This window comes from Cucurbita maxima, unplaced genomic scaffold, assembly GCF_002738345.1.
Source record: "Cucurbita maxima cultivar Rimu unplaced genomic scaffold, Cmax_1.0 Cma_Scf00037, whole genome shotgun sequence".
NCBI lineage: Eukaryota > Viridiplantae > Streptophyta > Magnoliopsida > Cucurbitales > Cucurbitaceae > Cucurbita > Cucurbita maxima.
This window is the reverse complement of record NW_019272053.1, coordinates 880,732-897,245: the sequence shown is the minus strand read 5'-3', so window position 1 is coordinate 897,245 and position 16,514 is coordinate 880,732. Positions and strand designations below refer to the sequence as shown.

General features: G+C 33.9%; 1 protein-coding gene and 1 long non-coding RNA gene across 9 annotated transcripts in view; one reads left to right on the top strand and one right to left on the bottom strand.

Annotated features, from left to right (window-relative positions):
* The first annotated feature begins 7,933 nt into the window (after window positions 1-7,933).
* LOC111468649 lies at window positions 7,934-14,056 on the top strand. Its single transcript, XR_002714789.1, has 2 exons — window positions 7,934-7,974; window positions 13,407-14,056. It is a non-coding gene; the product is annotated as an uncharacterized LOC111468649 (long non-coding RNA).
* LOC111468647 (ubiquitin-like protein 5) overlaps window positions 13,132-16,514 on the bottom strand; it is a 16,650-nt gene continuing 13,267 nt past the window's right edge. The window contains exons 2-4 of one of the 8 annotated variants that reach the window (XR_002714786.1): window positions 14,851-15,132; window positions 13,958-14,158; window positions 13,132-13,717 (exon numbers count right to left, since the gene is read on the bottom strand). Coding sequence is in view for 2 of the 8 variants with exons in the window: in XM_023113930.1 (XP_022969698.1) it covers window positions 14,863-15,084 (222 nt within the window). In the remaining 6 variants the exon portion in view is untranslated. Of the gene's footprint in view, window positions 13,718-13,880; window positions 15,133-16,514 lie in introns of those variants that run through there. The other 7 variants (XR_002714787.1, XR_002714788.1, XR_002714785.1 and 4 more) reach the window with 7 other exon arrangements.

Sequence of the window (16,514 nt, the reverse complement as noted above, 5' to 3'; positions counted from 1 at the left end):
TGCATATGAAGGGCATACATTGAAGGGATTTAACTCAAAAGATAAACACAGGGGGAAGGTCGATTGTTTAGAAGCTTCTATTTAAGTCGTACTTTCATCCAAATTGATCATCCAAATAAAGAAAAATATGTGGCTCACAAATCATCAAAATGAAGAATAATTGATCATTCTTCGGTTAAATAATGCATGCTCTGAAGCTGGAAATAAAAGGCTTATATATAAAGGAAAAGTCTTCCTACAATATAAAAGAGAAATCCTTCAACAAAATGTGGTAGTAGTTGGAAGTTGGAAAAACTAGCCTGGAAGCTCTGTAGTTAGAAGAACGAACTGATGATGAAAAGTCCAATTGCAATATTTAGCTCGGGGATACTTTTAATTGTTAACAAGTTAAAGGTGAAAGCTCCAAAGAAGATGAGGTAAGGAAATAAAAAGATCAAGGAGAAAAACAAGACCAGAAATTAAAAGTGAAGGCAGATAGGTACGTGAGAAAGCTATTTTCAATTTGAACCGTCCAAAAATATAAGCAAAAATACTAATAGAAGTTATGACCTCAACTGACGACAGATAGGTACGAGAAAAAGCTATTTTCAACAAGGTGAGAGCGATTATTTAAAATTTAAATGTAGTCTTATATTTGACTGTAGACACTGTTTTTAATGGACTATGCAGCAGCAATGTATCATAACTTGCATATAGGGATCTTAGAACCAAATATTTAAGAAACTAGTGAAAAAGTGTGAATATCACAGCTTGCCCGCTAATAACCTGATCCAGTACTTCTATAATGGATTGACTCATGCCTCAAAAAACTTAGTTCATATGTATCAAGTAATGGGTCTATACTAATGAAACCATCATGCAATTGTCTTCAACAATACACGAAGCAAGAAATTCCACTATGATTTAACAATCAACAACCAATACCATAAATGCTGCAACAAATGCAACCACAACTATCAGCGTAAATTCTTCTAATAGTCTAATGGAGTTTTATGGTTAAAAATGATGTGATAATCCAAAGTCGAGCAACATCTTCGCTAATTAGACTAGGACAATTGGCGGTTGTTGAATAGCAAGGTTCATTGCCAGAAAAACCGTCAACGAGAAACATAGGAACATTGCAAGGCAATCACTCTTAGGACCATAAAACTCAACAAGATGAAGATAAAATGGAAGTAAAAAAAGAAAGAAAAGTCTGATAATACATGGAGTTTCATTGAAATAAAATAAAAAAAATTGTAGTTGATGCAGCAAAAGATGAGTTCACAAAGCACCTACAGCAAGAGAAAAAGGTTACGCCTACAGAGAAACTAATCTTGATAGGATGTCAGACCACATGCTCCATTTTTTCAAAGAAGGAAAGAACCAAAACGAGAAATCCAACCAATTTGTTAACATACTCAAACAGTTTCATATCAACATCCAGTAGGAAGAAGCACTTCAAATGTTCTTAAAGGACATCCTTGCAAAGAATAGGTGAAATTGTGTAACTTCCAAAGAACTGAAATGGCCTATTGAAAAGCAAGATGCTACTTGAATTGCATAACCCAAAAAGTTTTACGATCTCTTCCATAATAGGAGGAAAATATGTCGACAGAGAACTATGCAACTAAGAAACGGATGAGCTAGACCCAAAATAACATTGCAATTTGAAGAAAAGTCCATTGCAAGCTCGCAAGAAGGATAGAAATATACATTGAATTGATTACAGGGTACATACGAAGATGAACTTTTATCACTGCAAGTCCACGCAAAGCATGGGACGACAATAGGACGGACTATAGAAATATACATTGAATTGATTACAGGGTAGATAAAGTGTTGGATTGATTAGTAAGGAAGTACTACAATTTTCTGGATGGATATTCATATTACAATCAAATAACCATAGCACCAGAAGACAATGAAGAGATGACGTTTACCTATTCAGAACTATGTCATTTGAATTTTGCAATGCTCTAAAAACATTCCAAAAGTGTACGATTGTTTTTTTCTCATATACGGTAGAGATAATTACAGATATTTTTATGGATAATTTCTGAGTATTTTGGAAAACATTCAAACAGTGTGCAGAAATGCATTATACTAGGACAACAGGGAGAAGTGTCATTGTTTGGTACACAAAAGCATTATACTAGGGCACACAATCTCAAGAAAAGAAATCGAGGTGGATATGGAAAAGTACAACAAATTTCAAAACTTCAAACAGTATAGGAAATTCAAATTTTCCTAGGACATGAATAATTTTATAGATGATTCATAAAGGATATATATATCTGAACTCTTATGCAGATTGTTAGAAAATGGACTGATGATAGTTTTTGGAAGATAAAAAAAAAAAAAAAAAAGGAAAAAAAAAAAGAAAAAAAAAATTGAGCTCGACATCAATAATGATAGTTCCTAACTAGAGTCAATCATTTGAGCTGGTGCAATGCAAGTGACTTGGCAGTTGGAGCAATCTTGGCACAATATAAGATCCTATATCTAATCTAAATATCCCACCAAGATGAATGATGAACAAGTAAATTACTCATGTTAGGACAATAGTCTGTCTTTGATAAATTTAGGTCTTGTAACACCAAAGCGATTGTCCACATAAATCATTTAGCTTTAAAGTTCCTCGAAAAAGGATGTGAAACAACGTCTAATGTGATAGATTCTCCTTCTCTAAGAATTGGAACATTTAATATAAAAAAAGAAAAGTGAATCAAGTGGTCGATCACATGTCATGATTTGAACAAGTGAAAAAGTAGGAATACAGGTAGAAGAATAGGACATATTGCCAATTATCTAGTTAGTGGACTCACACCACCTGGTACAACTGCACAACAGTTGGGATGAACCACAGTTAAATAAGCTAGGTCTAGATCAAATATTAAGACGTGTAGTTGAGGAGGACATGGTAAAAATCCTAAAAGCTTGTCAAATGGCTCTATGTGGAAGATATTTTGTAGGTACAAAAATAGCTGCAAATAAAGTACTCTACGTGGAAATTTCTTCCTGGCCTTGTTTAGAATCACACACTTATTTGCCAAACAATGCCAATTGATATCAAAGAATATAAAACCTTTCAGCCATGATAGGATGCAAGTTTCATGCTCAAGGTTGAAATTTTCAATGCATGGGGTACTTTCAAGTTATTTGAAATTATTAAGAATATTTTATTGATTCACTTCTAAATTGAATAGAGACCCCCATTAAACTAAATTAATATCATCTATCAGAATCTAAGACAATGCCATGTGTATTTCTATGTCTTTATATACCATATAAGGTATGGCCAATATAGGATTAACGAATTTTCAATTGTGGATACATATGGATTGGTCCTAGGATTTGATGATACAGTAAGAGCACATTAAACAACGTTGAAGGCACCAGATAATTTTTGGAAAAGCATGTCATCTGCCACTTGAGCTTGAGCACAAAGCTTTCTAGATATTAAAAAGATTAAAACTCTCGTTTTGATATAGGCTAATTGATTTTCTGGCAAAGCAAATATCTTAAAAGGTAAATGATCAGAAAGTGAAGCCCTACTGAGTAAAAAACTCAAGACACCAATCTCTCTAATGCATGTAAAGTGAAGAACTGCAATCACGTAAAAAGCATGTTTGTAGATAATGGAAATTGTAAATGTTTTCAATAATCAGGTTATGATCAAGTGAAAATTATACCCAGTATAAACTTGTCTAAGGATTCACTAGGGATTTTGTGAACTTTTTGATGCATTCATCTTAGAGTTTCTAAAATAGAGGAAGAGGGAACAATTATGAGATGTTAACGAAGAATTTGTGACCGCAAATTGATTGACCAAATGCAATTGTAATTTTTATGGAGAACGTGAAGATGATAATGCGTAAAAAAAGCCTAGTTGGAAGCCTCATGCACATCACATCCATTAGGGTTCATTGTGCAAATTTCTTCATTGTGCAAGAGCCATATGGTTGTTGCAATGGGGGTTGGTTCTAAGGCGTCTAGAATGGACAGCGGTTCAGTTGCAAGGTTATTCAGATAGTGATTAGGCTGGGCTATTGAATGATATGAAGAGCACCTCTAGGTATTATTTCAATCATGGCAAAAAGTATTTTTCATGGTGTTCGAAAAAAAAAAAGAGCAAAACATAGTGGAAGTGAAATAAGTTGTTTGGTTGAAAAAGTTGATGTACGCTTACATCTAAAGCAAGAAGAGCGTGAAGGTGTCTGTGGATAATCAAGCTACTATAGCTATGTCAGTGAATCCAGAGATGTAGAAGGCAGAATGCAACACAAAGGAGCAAATAACAAATATTTTGATAAATAACACAAAGAAGCAAATAAAACCCTAATCATACACTTTCGTAATGCTCTAAAAACATTCCAAAAGTGTACGATTGTTTTTTTCTCATATACGGTGGAGATAATTACAGATATTTTTATGGATAATTTCTGAGTATTTTGGAAAACATTCAAACAGTGTGCAGAAATGCATTATACTAGGACAACAGGGAGAAGTGTCATTGTTTGGTACACAAAAGCATTATACTAGGGCACATAATCTCAAGAAAAGAAATCGAGGTGGATATGGAAAAGTACAACAAATTTCAAAACTTCAAACAGTAAAGGATATTCAAATTTTCCTAGGACATAAATTTTATAGATGATTCATAAAGGGTATATATATCTGAACTCTTATGCAGATTGTTAGAAAATGGACTCAAGTTGTATCATTTCAAGCTCTTGGGAGCAAGCTAGGTGTTTGCAGCATTTGATGTAGGGAGGAGAATGTTAATTAGCTCAAGTTGTAAAGGTCAAAGAAAGTGAACTAAAAATAGTGGAGCCTAAAATAGTAAAGGAGAGTCTTGTGCCTAAATAATAGTGTAGGCTAAAGTTTCTCAACCTCCCAAGAGTGAGGAGTATTGTGCAAGCAAGCTTTCTACCATACACTCACATGTTTTCTGTCATAAACTTCCCAATTCTTTTCTCTGGAGGGACACTACTCCTCTGCAGAGTGTTGATTTCTGCATTGTTCTGTTAGAAACATTTCATTTCATTGCATAACATCAGATACTTGTTTGTTAGCAATGCTTCCTAAGCATGGGCATGACTAGTTCTTCCAAGTATCCAAATATTTCAGCATATACTTGATTGTTATCGTAGATTCATTTTAGCTATTCTCAAGGTTATCGTAGATTCCTTGATAATAGCTCTTCTTATGATTTTGATTGTTGTAGGGATGACATTATTCTTTCAGGTGATAATAAAGTAGAACTGATCACTCTAAGTGAATTCAAATCAAGGACCTAGGAACACTAAAGTGCATCCTACAATTCTATTTTACACAATCCAGGAAATTTATCTTATTCTTTTCTTATATTGGCTTCTCTCCTATATAAAAGGGTCATATATCTTACCATTACACCTATATTCCATCTTTTAAATAAAGATGCCATCTTTGAAACATCAATCACAATCCTTGGCTGACGAATGAAAAGTTCAGTATAGTACTAACTCAAGTAAGGAATTTCCCTCCAAAAAAAACAAAGAAAAAAATTAAAAACAAGCAAGCAAAGTATAGACACCATGATTTACGTGGAAACCCCCTCAATGCGAGAGGGAAAAACCACGGGATAACTTTGAAAAGCTTCCACTATCAGATCAAATGCCAGGTTACAATCATTCTTTGACAAGAGAATATAATAACAATCATCACTTCTTATCTATAAATGGAACTCAATAAAACAAGGAGAAATTCCACAAAAAAAAAAAAAAAAAAAAACCGATTTGAAGAGAAACGAACTGATTTGCCAAACAAACCAACAAAGCTCTCTCATCTCCCTTGCATAACCTGGTGTGGTTGGTTCTTCCGACTTCCCTTTTTCTTTTCAATTGGGAAGTGTCTTTTCCCCGACTGTTTAAAATCTTTGTACTCCCAGTGATGGAAAATGGAATTGGAAGCGGAATTGGAAATAAGTCTTGGATACAAGAAGTAAGGATAAAGTAATTTGTTGGTTTGAATCGAGAAAGCACTGATGAAGTGACCAGATTAAAACTTCATAATGGTTGATATATAATATTGAAAAACTTCAATAAGAATACACATATGAAAGGCATGATTTGAAGGGATTTCACTCAAAAGATCGAAAATCTATGCATAAAGGTTGGTCAAATGTATAAGGGTTCAGTCTCAAATTTAAAAACAGGGGGTGGGGAGGAATAAAAAACGGAAAACTATGTTCAAGAGTACCACTAACAGAGGAAATCTCATACGCAATAAACAACGGAGGAAGGTATATTATTCATCAAGAGTACCACACTAACAGAGGAAATCTAATACGCAATAAACAATGGGGGAAGGTCGAATGTTTAGAAGCTTCTATTCAAGTCGTAATAATTGATCATCCAAATGAAGAAACTATATGGCTCAAAAATCATCGATTAAATAATGCACGCTCTGAGATTGGAAATAGAAAGTTCCTATATAAATGAAAAGTTTTCCTACAATGGAAAAGAGAAATCCTTCAACAAAATGTGGTAGTAATTGGATGTTGGAAAAAAACTAGCTTGAAAGCTCTGAAGAAAGCTATGAAGTTAGAAACTGATGATGAAAAATCAAAATATGCAAGTATTTTGCTATATTTCGCTCATGGATACTTATAATTGTTAACAAGTTAAAAGTGAGCCATGTGGTGATCATCTTAGGGTGATCCTTTTGTCGGATGCTCCTATTACACTAAGTTCCAAAGAAGAGTGAGGTAAGAAAATAAAAAAATCAAGGAGAAAAGCAAGAAGATTTCCGCTTAGAACATGCAAAAAGCTCAAAGAATGGAAGCATTATTTCGTTGATGAAAGTAAGAAACCATCCAAAAATACTAAGAGAAGCTAAGACCTCAACTGAAAGCAGATAGGTATGTGAGAAAGCTATTTTCAATAAGTTGAGAGCGATTATTTAAAACTGAAATGGCAAGCATTAAGAAATCACCCAATAGAAAACAATGCATGATATATTGACACTAATGTCTTCCAAAATGCAGCGATTCTTAGTTCAAAATATTGAAGAAAAATGTTAGAAAATTTTACGCGAAAGAGAATCGGGCAGCGATCAAATATACATTGAATGAGAGGAATATTAAAACACTTCAGAAAACCTATCGTAGCTATGGGAAGAAAGAAAACCAAGGAAAGAAAACCAAACAAAATAGTACCTCAGAAGGTTGACATGGGATTATAATCTATAAGAAATTCAATTGTTGGTATTTCGGAATTCTAAACAAAAAGAAATTGCTTGGAGAACTAAATTAAATCCCTAAGTATTTAGAGGATTCTTCATTGATTGAAGTGTTGTCTCCCGTAAAATTCCTTTTATTTCTTCGTTTCTAATGAATGGGTCTTTATGCATCAAAGATAGGACTTGTAAAGTATCAAGAGCCAATTCAAATCACTACCTTCATGGATTAGAAACAACGAAGCTCTTTTATATATAGTAAACCATGGCTAGAGAGCTTGAAATTGGTGGGAAGATGGTCAAAGCATTGAAACCTTTTCCTACAAACCATAATGAAACAGATTTGTCTACAAAAAAAAAAAAAAAAAAAAAAAAAAAAAAGGAATCAAAGAGGATATTTTAAAATCTGGAAGAGTTCTGGACCCCATATGCAACAAAATGGGTTAGGTTTGACAAGAAAATTGAGCAAAGGTAGTATGGAAAAAAAAAAGGCTTAAGATATGACAGTTCAAAAGGTTGACGAGAACTCACAATGATTAGAGTTATTCCATTTCACACAGGACACAAGACTTGATTTTGCATTTCCAAGTACTGATCATCTACTAGGACACGATGCATGAGTTAATTGGCAATGGAAGTTTATCTAGAGCAAGGAGTATTTCTCCTCTTAATTCAATACTATAAAGCAATAATATAAAGTAGTGAATCAAATAGTAGATAAGTCTAAGTAAAGAGGCCATAGGAAAGTAACGTTTTGATCCAGAAAGCAGTAACGTTGTTCCATAAATTTTCTTGCAGCAGAAAGCAGAAAAACTTTCTAAAACAAAATAAAAGGAAAGAGCAGAGTCGATGAAAAAATTGTAAACAGAGTTAAATTAACCTCTCTAATGACTACTGGAAAAAATTGGATTCCGATATCATATTCTGAGCGTGCTCGTATTAGAAAGAATGTTCTAATCATGTTGTTCATGAAGTTCATGGGAACGGACACCAATTCATTTATGAAAGAAACCATCCTTTGCTTGATTTAATAGAAAGAGAAGCTCTAAAGGATGAAGATTAACAAGATGGTGGGGGGAATATAAAATTATGGAAGAGTAATGAATTCATAGAAAAAGTTTAGAAGAGTCTCTAGTACCTAGAGTATTCTCAACCACAAGACTAAGGAGAAATTATTCAAGGAGGCAGAACAATAGACTGATGGTTTTATAGAAAAGTAACGAATAAGAGTTATGGTAAAACCACAGATAGGAGTTTAGAGGAGACAGCCGTGGCAGCAACCACAATTAATAATTTACTGAACTTTAAATTTTGAAAATCCGACAATAACGCAGCTATGTCAACCAAGTCATGAGACTAGCCTTCCTTTAAATTTTGACTAAGGTATTGGTGAGTGGTTGATTGAATGCCTAGTAATTGATGATAGAGAGAAGAAAAATTTATGTTCCTCACCAGTAATTCCTAAACTAGATTTTATTTTTCGAGAGCAATAATTTGGTGTTACAATATCTTTTTCTTGTAAACAGTCTGGAAGTTCTCTACGTTGTTACCAGACCCAAAGCGATTTGACCAAAAGCAACAAGGTTATTGATATATATATGTTAACAAGTTAGTGAAAATGGTCCTGACTTGGGCTACCCAGATGGGAAAAATCAAAGAAGCGAAGTCCTAATACTGAAATGGTGATGAAGGAAATTAAAAATTTGCAACTCAGTAATCTAAAATATTCCATATGTCAGTATTTCTCATTATAGGAGATTGAGAGAGAGAAGAAGATTTCCTTAGAGGATTTAAGTAGCTAAATGGAATTGGTGATTCTTTTCCGATCCTAGTAATTGTCAGTATTTCTGGTAAAAGTGCTATGGGTAGATATGTTTTTGTCTCAAGATGGAAGATGGAAGGAAGTTACCCTTTGAAAACCTTTATGATGCAACAAAATCTTGAAAGATGACACAAATAAAACTCTTGGCAAGGAAGTCTGTTTACTTCTAAGACTTGAGTTACTTCAATAGAAGGTCTACTATCAATTAAAGGAGCAAAAGAAAGTGGAAACTGTCTTTTTGGCGATATCCATAGTTTAGGAACCTATTGGTAGCCCCCAGTATCTGCGTACAAAGCTTCTTAGAAGTCTAAAAAGTCCCAGGACAATTAATGAAAAGCCTATGATTATATAAATGGTGGTTTAATCACAGTCGAATTTAACTTTGAGAAGATAGATATCAAATTCTTCTTCGCTCCTATTTCCACAAATGTTAGCAACACTGGTAGTTCCTTACAGTTTCTTATGTGTATAATAACCTTCCATAGAAAATATTTTACAACTTGGAGAAAGGGCTAAAGAGAGAGCCAAAAGAGGATCTTGTGTATAATCCTGCATAATCTCGAATGTTATCAGTTCCGGTACGTAGACCAAATGATACAATGCAAGCAAAAGTTCCTAGATTCATGGCGATATAGAACAGCATATAAGTTATCATGCTTGCATATCCACCATTTGAGTCTCCAACAATTATTCAAATAATTACATATCCGATTTGACCGATGGACGAATACGAATACGCAAGCATACGTTTCATGCTTGTTTGAGTAATAGCAATGAGATTCCCCAATATCATGCTAAGAATAGCTAGGAGTTCAAAAAAAAAGTCTTGGAATTGCTATAATCACTTTTTTTTATGTTCAAAATTACTCTAAAGAGACTTAATAACATTGTTGAATTCCATTAATGCTTTGTGTTTATAATTCATAAATCCACAGAAAAAAGAAATACTTGTTTCACACACCATTTAAGAGATAGAGAACAAGAGAAGCTTTCACATTTTGATTTGAAATGCATCATTATAAGAAATTAAGGAGCAATCACATTCTATCTATATCTAATACTAAACTCTCAAGCATAAGGTTGTTTAAAAGGGCAAGCTCTAGACGGATATGTCTCTTAGAATATACTATTATATATCTCATACATTTCTTTAATCCTTCAAAATTGCTTGATTTATTTACATTTTTAAATGAAATTTTCATTCCTTCAAATTGTTTTTAAATAATTAGAAGTGTACTTTTTAAGTGATTTTAATTATGATCAATTGCAAATCATTCTTTCAACTTGCAAGTAGGATCATCCAGTTGTATCCAATATTCATTTGTTATTTCTCATGATAAAAGAAGCACGTCAGGATTCAGGGACTTTAGGAAGTTCTACTTAGATATAGCTATGATTTTAGAGGCCATTTCTAATCTCCTAAAAGAAGTTCCTTCTAGAGACAACGTTAATACCAAGTGGAGAGACTTCATAAAATTCCTTCGCAAATACTTTCCAGCAAATTGGAAAAAGGGTGAGTGATTTTCCTCAACTACTTACAAGTTATGACATGTTATCCTCTTATACAATCAACCCCACTATCTTCTCGAAGCCAAACTGACACAGGAAACACCAACGGAGCACGTTACTTATGTAGTCAGATTGAAGAAGAACAGACAAGTGGGTTTCCTACTAGTGCTCTTAGCTCTCCCTAGATTATTTATCAGTCTCCAAACAACCAACACGATGGAATCATCGAACATGAAATAGAGAGGGAAAAATGTTTTCAGAGTGATCCTACTTGCAAGTTCAAACACTATCTACGCTGACCTCACAAACAAACAATTTTAAATTACTTGTTGTCAAATGAAAAGGAAAAAGAGCTTCTGCATGATATACAATAGAAAATTATATTTCCTACTAAATTAACACGCATAATATATACTTTAATGACTGGATGATTATCCACTAAACAACAATAAATATGGAAGTTAAGACTCTAAGAATAGAACTCAAAAAATGACTGAACTTTGGAAAGAATAGAAAATTATGCATAGTAAACGAATCTTCAAGATAATCAAAAAACAAGGAAGATGTTATTGTGTCTAGAATATCAGTGCACCAGTTAAATGGGAAGTTGTGTAGTGAAGATTTCAATGGGAATTTTAAAAAATGGGCTTGAAGTTAAAGAGGGAAAAGAAACCCATTAATTTACACATTTGTGCTGCTTGAATGAACCTTAAAGGCTTGTTAAGTCGGCCATCAAATAGTAAAAACTTAATACATAAACCCTTCTCGATGCAATAAACTATTTATGTTATAAAAATGAGTGCATGAGATTATGCATTATGAGAAGTGGAAAGTCAAGAGATAACAGTTTAATGCCATCCCATACAATGGAGCTTGTTTGAAAATCACACGGTGCTCTGCTAAATTGTTGAAGCTCAAAGACTTTTATGGTGACAGGAGAAAGATGCCTAATATGTTTTGGTTGCACGGAAATGATGAGAAAGGCCAAGTATAGCTCAATAAAAAATCGAGAATATAGACGAGGCTAAAGAGGAGCTACAGGAGTCATTTCAAAAGAGGACGGAAATCCTGAAAAATGCTCAAGAAAAAGAGTTCCAAGACTGGCAAGTTGTTACAAGGAATAGAGTTAGGACAAAAAGCTCGGGCCTAAAATTAACTACATATTGTTCATTTCTGAAAAGCATCAGGATCTCCCTCTAAACTGTACCAAGTTGAAATGGTGGAACTAACATGCAAGAAGAGTTGAAATGGTGGAACTGACATGCAAGAAGAGTAGAAGGAAGAACTATGGCCTAAAGGAGCTACAGCAACTAAATTCAACACAAAAAAATGCATGAAAATAGCTAAAAACCTGCTTGTGGGAATGTCAAGGGCATTGCCCATTTTATCAAATTCATCTATAAAATCCATTTTAAGCAAAGGTGAGGGAACTTCGGAGTATCAGTTGGCAGAAAATTCCCAGATTAATCAACTTTGAGCAAACAAAAAAAAATAAAAAATCAGACTTCAAATTCGTTTCCAAGGCTATAAATTAATAAATTAAAACAGAAATTTACGTAGAAACTTTTGTATTGGACAATTCTCGACTATACATTGTGAATTTCATTTTTTTTAAAAAAATGGGTGGCAAAAGAATGAAGAAATGATAATACAATAATTTTCCAGATATTAAAATCTTTCATTTAAAAAAATGGGATGCAGTTGGAATGAAAATTGAACGAGATCATTTTTTTAAGCATTAAAATCTTTAACAGAATCGCAGTAACATATTAGTTAATGAAAGGCATGGATTGGAAGCATAGGGAAATATGTGTTTGACCGACTCTCCACAATGGCATGATATTGTCCACTTTGAACAAAAGCTCTCATGGCTTTGCTTTGAGCTTCCCCAAAAGGCCTCATACAAATGGAGAGAGTATTCTTTGTTTATAAACCCATAATTATTCCCTAAATTAGCCGATGTGGGACTTTCATCCAACACCTCCCCTCAAACAAAGTGCACCTCCCCTTAATCGAGGCTCGACTCCTTTGGAGTCTTGGTCATTTTGACAACCTTTGAGGAGGCTCAACTCCTTTTCTTTTGGAGTCCTTTGTTGATATTTGAGGATTTACCAATCTATTGGCACGACTAAGCTTAGGACATGGCTCTGATACCATGATAGACAAACACAACTCTCCACCATGGTATGATATTTGTCCACTTTGAGCATAAGCTCTCATGGCTTTGCTTTGGGCTTCCCAAAAAGGACTCATACCAATGGAGAGAGTATTCTTTGTTTATAAACCCATGATCATTCCCTAAATTAGGCAATGTGGGACTTTTATCATCCAACAATATGAAATGGAAATGTTAAATAAAATATTAGCTAATGAAAAATAGATATATAGACATCATCCAAAATTTGAAATTAAACGAACAGAGACGGAGTCAACATTAATAACTTTGTGGTATGTTCTGCCGATGGATGACAAGATATACCATTAAACTTTTACAGAAATTGCATTGGTAAAAGGAAATGCCTTTTAATTTGAAATAAATGAAAAGGAAAACAAATGCCTTCAGAGAATGAATGGAGAGAAAGATCAAGCTATGTGTTACGAAAACCAATTATTCTAGAGCTGATTGTACTTTCTTAGCATTTGACAACCTTAAGAATCAACTTACGACTAATTAATCTGCTGTTGAAAATAAGGATTCAAATACTTGAAAACTATTAGCTACCAATCTATCTATAACAGCAATAGGTGATTTTAATTTACACACACAGCACACTACTTTAATGAAACATCCAATATCCTCCCCAAACGCTCACTTTCTAAGACTGCAAATAATTTAGTTAACGTGTTCAACATAATCAAAAACTTGATCAACTAGAAACTGAACAGTCATGAAAATGGTTGTTCCAGAAACAAATTTGGGATTGATCAGTAGCTGAAGCAGATAGATACTGAATCCATCGTATTGAGCAAGCAATGGCATGCTCCAAGTGCAATGCCATAAGACATCTAAAACCCCATGAATTCTTCACTTTTGAAACCAACAAACCCATGCTGGTGAGTTCAACAAGCTTGGGATAAGATTTGACAGGCAAAAAGCTTTACATTACTCCTCAAATTCCATCAGTTCAATAACATGCAACTCCCATCAGATGACCCACAAATGAAAGATGTCTACAATAGTGGATGCTAAGGCCATAAGAAAATAAAAATGAATAAGAGATCAGGGAACAATATAACGTTAAGGGTGAAAAAAACTGCAGTTTTAAAAAGTTTTGAAAGGAAAGGCCACACCTAGCACAAAAACAGGTCTCCTGTTATATGAATTTAAACAATGATAATAATTTTGATATAAACTTCAATAAACAATTAAAACATTTTTCGATCAAATTCAAGTATGACCACAGTTTTGGGGCACGGAGTACATACCCTTCTCATCCCCTTCCTCATCTGAAATTTTGACGAAGGGAACATTGTACCATCTGTGATTGGAAGGGAAAATTATGCGTAATTCTGGCACCCACTAAGCAAAGGGAAGCATGTCTACACAACTAAGCATCAACTTTAAAAAAAAAAAAGTTCCTGACTCACATAAAGAGTTGGAGAAGATGGGAAAAAGGAAGGAGCATCCTACAATAAGGAAGCCAATTAACAACGAATCAAGAACAACAAATCAAATATCCGGTTACGATTGAAGTAGGTTTCTGAAAATAAACAACTCCCTTTGGGAAGAAACAACCGATACTTTAGGTGACGTCGTCATCCACAGGACAGCTAGTTCCATAACAGGTTATAGACATCAAACATTGAATAGCGTTCGCTAAACAGAACAAAGATTTACATGTCGAGGCCTGTTCATTAATATGAAACTCGCACTGAGTGCCCCCCAATATGCGTCTTCCAAAGGATTCCAAACCTCGGAGATAGAAAACATCCATATATCAGAGGAAATACTATGATTTTCAAACTAGTAACTGATTCTATATTCCAAAGGACCAGAAATAAAAGAAAGAGAGCAGGATCCTTAGGAAACAAGGGCTTCTCATGGCGTTTTAAGACCTCCGTCATATTACTGCGATGTCAACCCTACACCACATCCCATCGAACTCATATCCGATCGCTCGTCTTAGAGGTAGACCTGAATTCCTTACGACCTCTAAGAACATACGCATCATCTTAATCACGTCAATGAATCCTAAAATCCAAGAAAAACTAAACAAAGCGTTCTAGAAATCGCATCCAACAAAATAACAATAGACGAATCATAAAGGAAACACCAGACCATCAAACACATTAAGAATCAGAAAAGCGTAAAAACTCACAACGACGTGGAATCAGTTGTAATAGAGCTCGAGACCCATGCCATCATGGATCTCGTAATCCTTGAGGGTGATGTGATCCTTGTAGATATTGTACCACTTCTGGATCCTGATCTTCTCGGCCCTGGTTCCGGTCTGAGCGGCAACGAGCTTCTTCAAGTCGCCGATCGTGTCGTCCTCGTTGCACTTCACCCGGACCTTCTTCCCGAGACGATCGTTGAGAACCACCTCAATCATCTTCGAAACCCAATGGAATTGAGAGAGAATTTTGTGGATTTGAAGAAACTTGGGGGGATCAATGCAGTTTATATAGCGAAGGAATGAAGGGATGCGTGTTGAACACGCATCTTGAAAACGCGTTTGTCTAACTTATATTCCTGATGTGGGGTCCACGCGGCCCTTTCTCGAAAATTCCCGTTATCTTCCATTGCTTTTGAATCCAGGGCTATTTTTAGTTGGGAATTTTTTTTATAAATAAAAAAAATAAACAATTTTTATTTACTTAATTTAATATTAAATCACAAATTTAGTAGAATTCTAATTTTAGTATTAAATCACAATTTTTGGAGAAAATTCCATAATTCATTTTAAACCATATATTGGGTTGGAATAAATGAAAAGTTATATAGACGGGATTAGTTGTACGAACCACTGTAACCCAAGTAATTTATATTTGAGCTGAATTAGTTTTATTATTTAAAAAAAATTTACCATCCAATCTGATATAAACAAGAGACACCAATGTGGAGAAAATATTGTTGAAATTATAAAAAGATATTTCAACTCATGCCACATTAAAAAAGAATGAAGTTTCATGTTATAAATTTGGGTGGATTACAATTTAGAGTAATTTAAAATTATTATATTTCATTAATATATTTTAAGACTTTTTATTTACATTAGTTAGTTTACAGTTACATGTGAATTATGGTCATTAGTTAGTTTCATTTTGAGGCTATATAAAGTCATGTATGTTGTATTTATAAGTAGACTTGAAAATATAGTAAGAGGAGCATTTGTGCTCCCTTTACCAATGACTAAGTTTCTTTGCAATTATATGTAGTTTAGGTTGCAGGTAGAATCATTAAAGCTCGACATGATCAATCTTGCTTGTGAAATGATTCGAATCTCAAACAAATGTTCTTGCGTTGAGATATTTGATCAACAAAAATCATTCAAGCTAGACATGATCGATCTTGCTTGTGGAGTGATGATTCGAATCTTAAACAATATTCTTGTTTTGAGATATAATATCTTATCAGAAACAATTAGATCGAGTCAAACAAATGCACCAACTCTAGTTACATTCAAATTCTTATATAATTAAATATAAAATTATATGGAATAAGTTAAAATTTTATAAATTAAATAGGCACAAAAAAAAATACAAATGGAATATATTTATTTTTAAATATAATTAAATCATAATGAAAATAGAAAATAGAAAATTAACACAAAATTTAATGCCGTGGAGGGTATAATATTAGGTTTACTTTATCTTTTAGGTGAATCATACTGCGAGAAAACTGTGGGGGCGTTTTGGACATTTGTTATTTGGAGGAAGGATGAAAATGGGTTGGATTTGGTCAATTGCTTTTTGTCGTTCTACCGACCACCCCATTTCTTTATTTTTAATTCCACCCCATGTTTTTTTTTTTTTTTTTTTT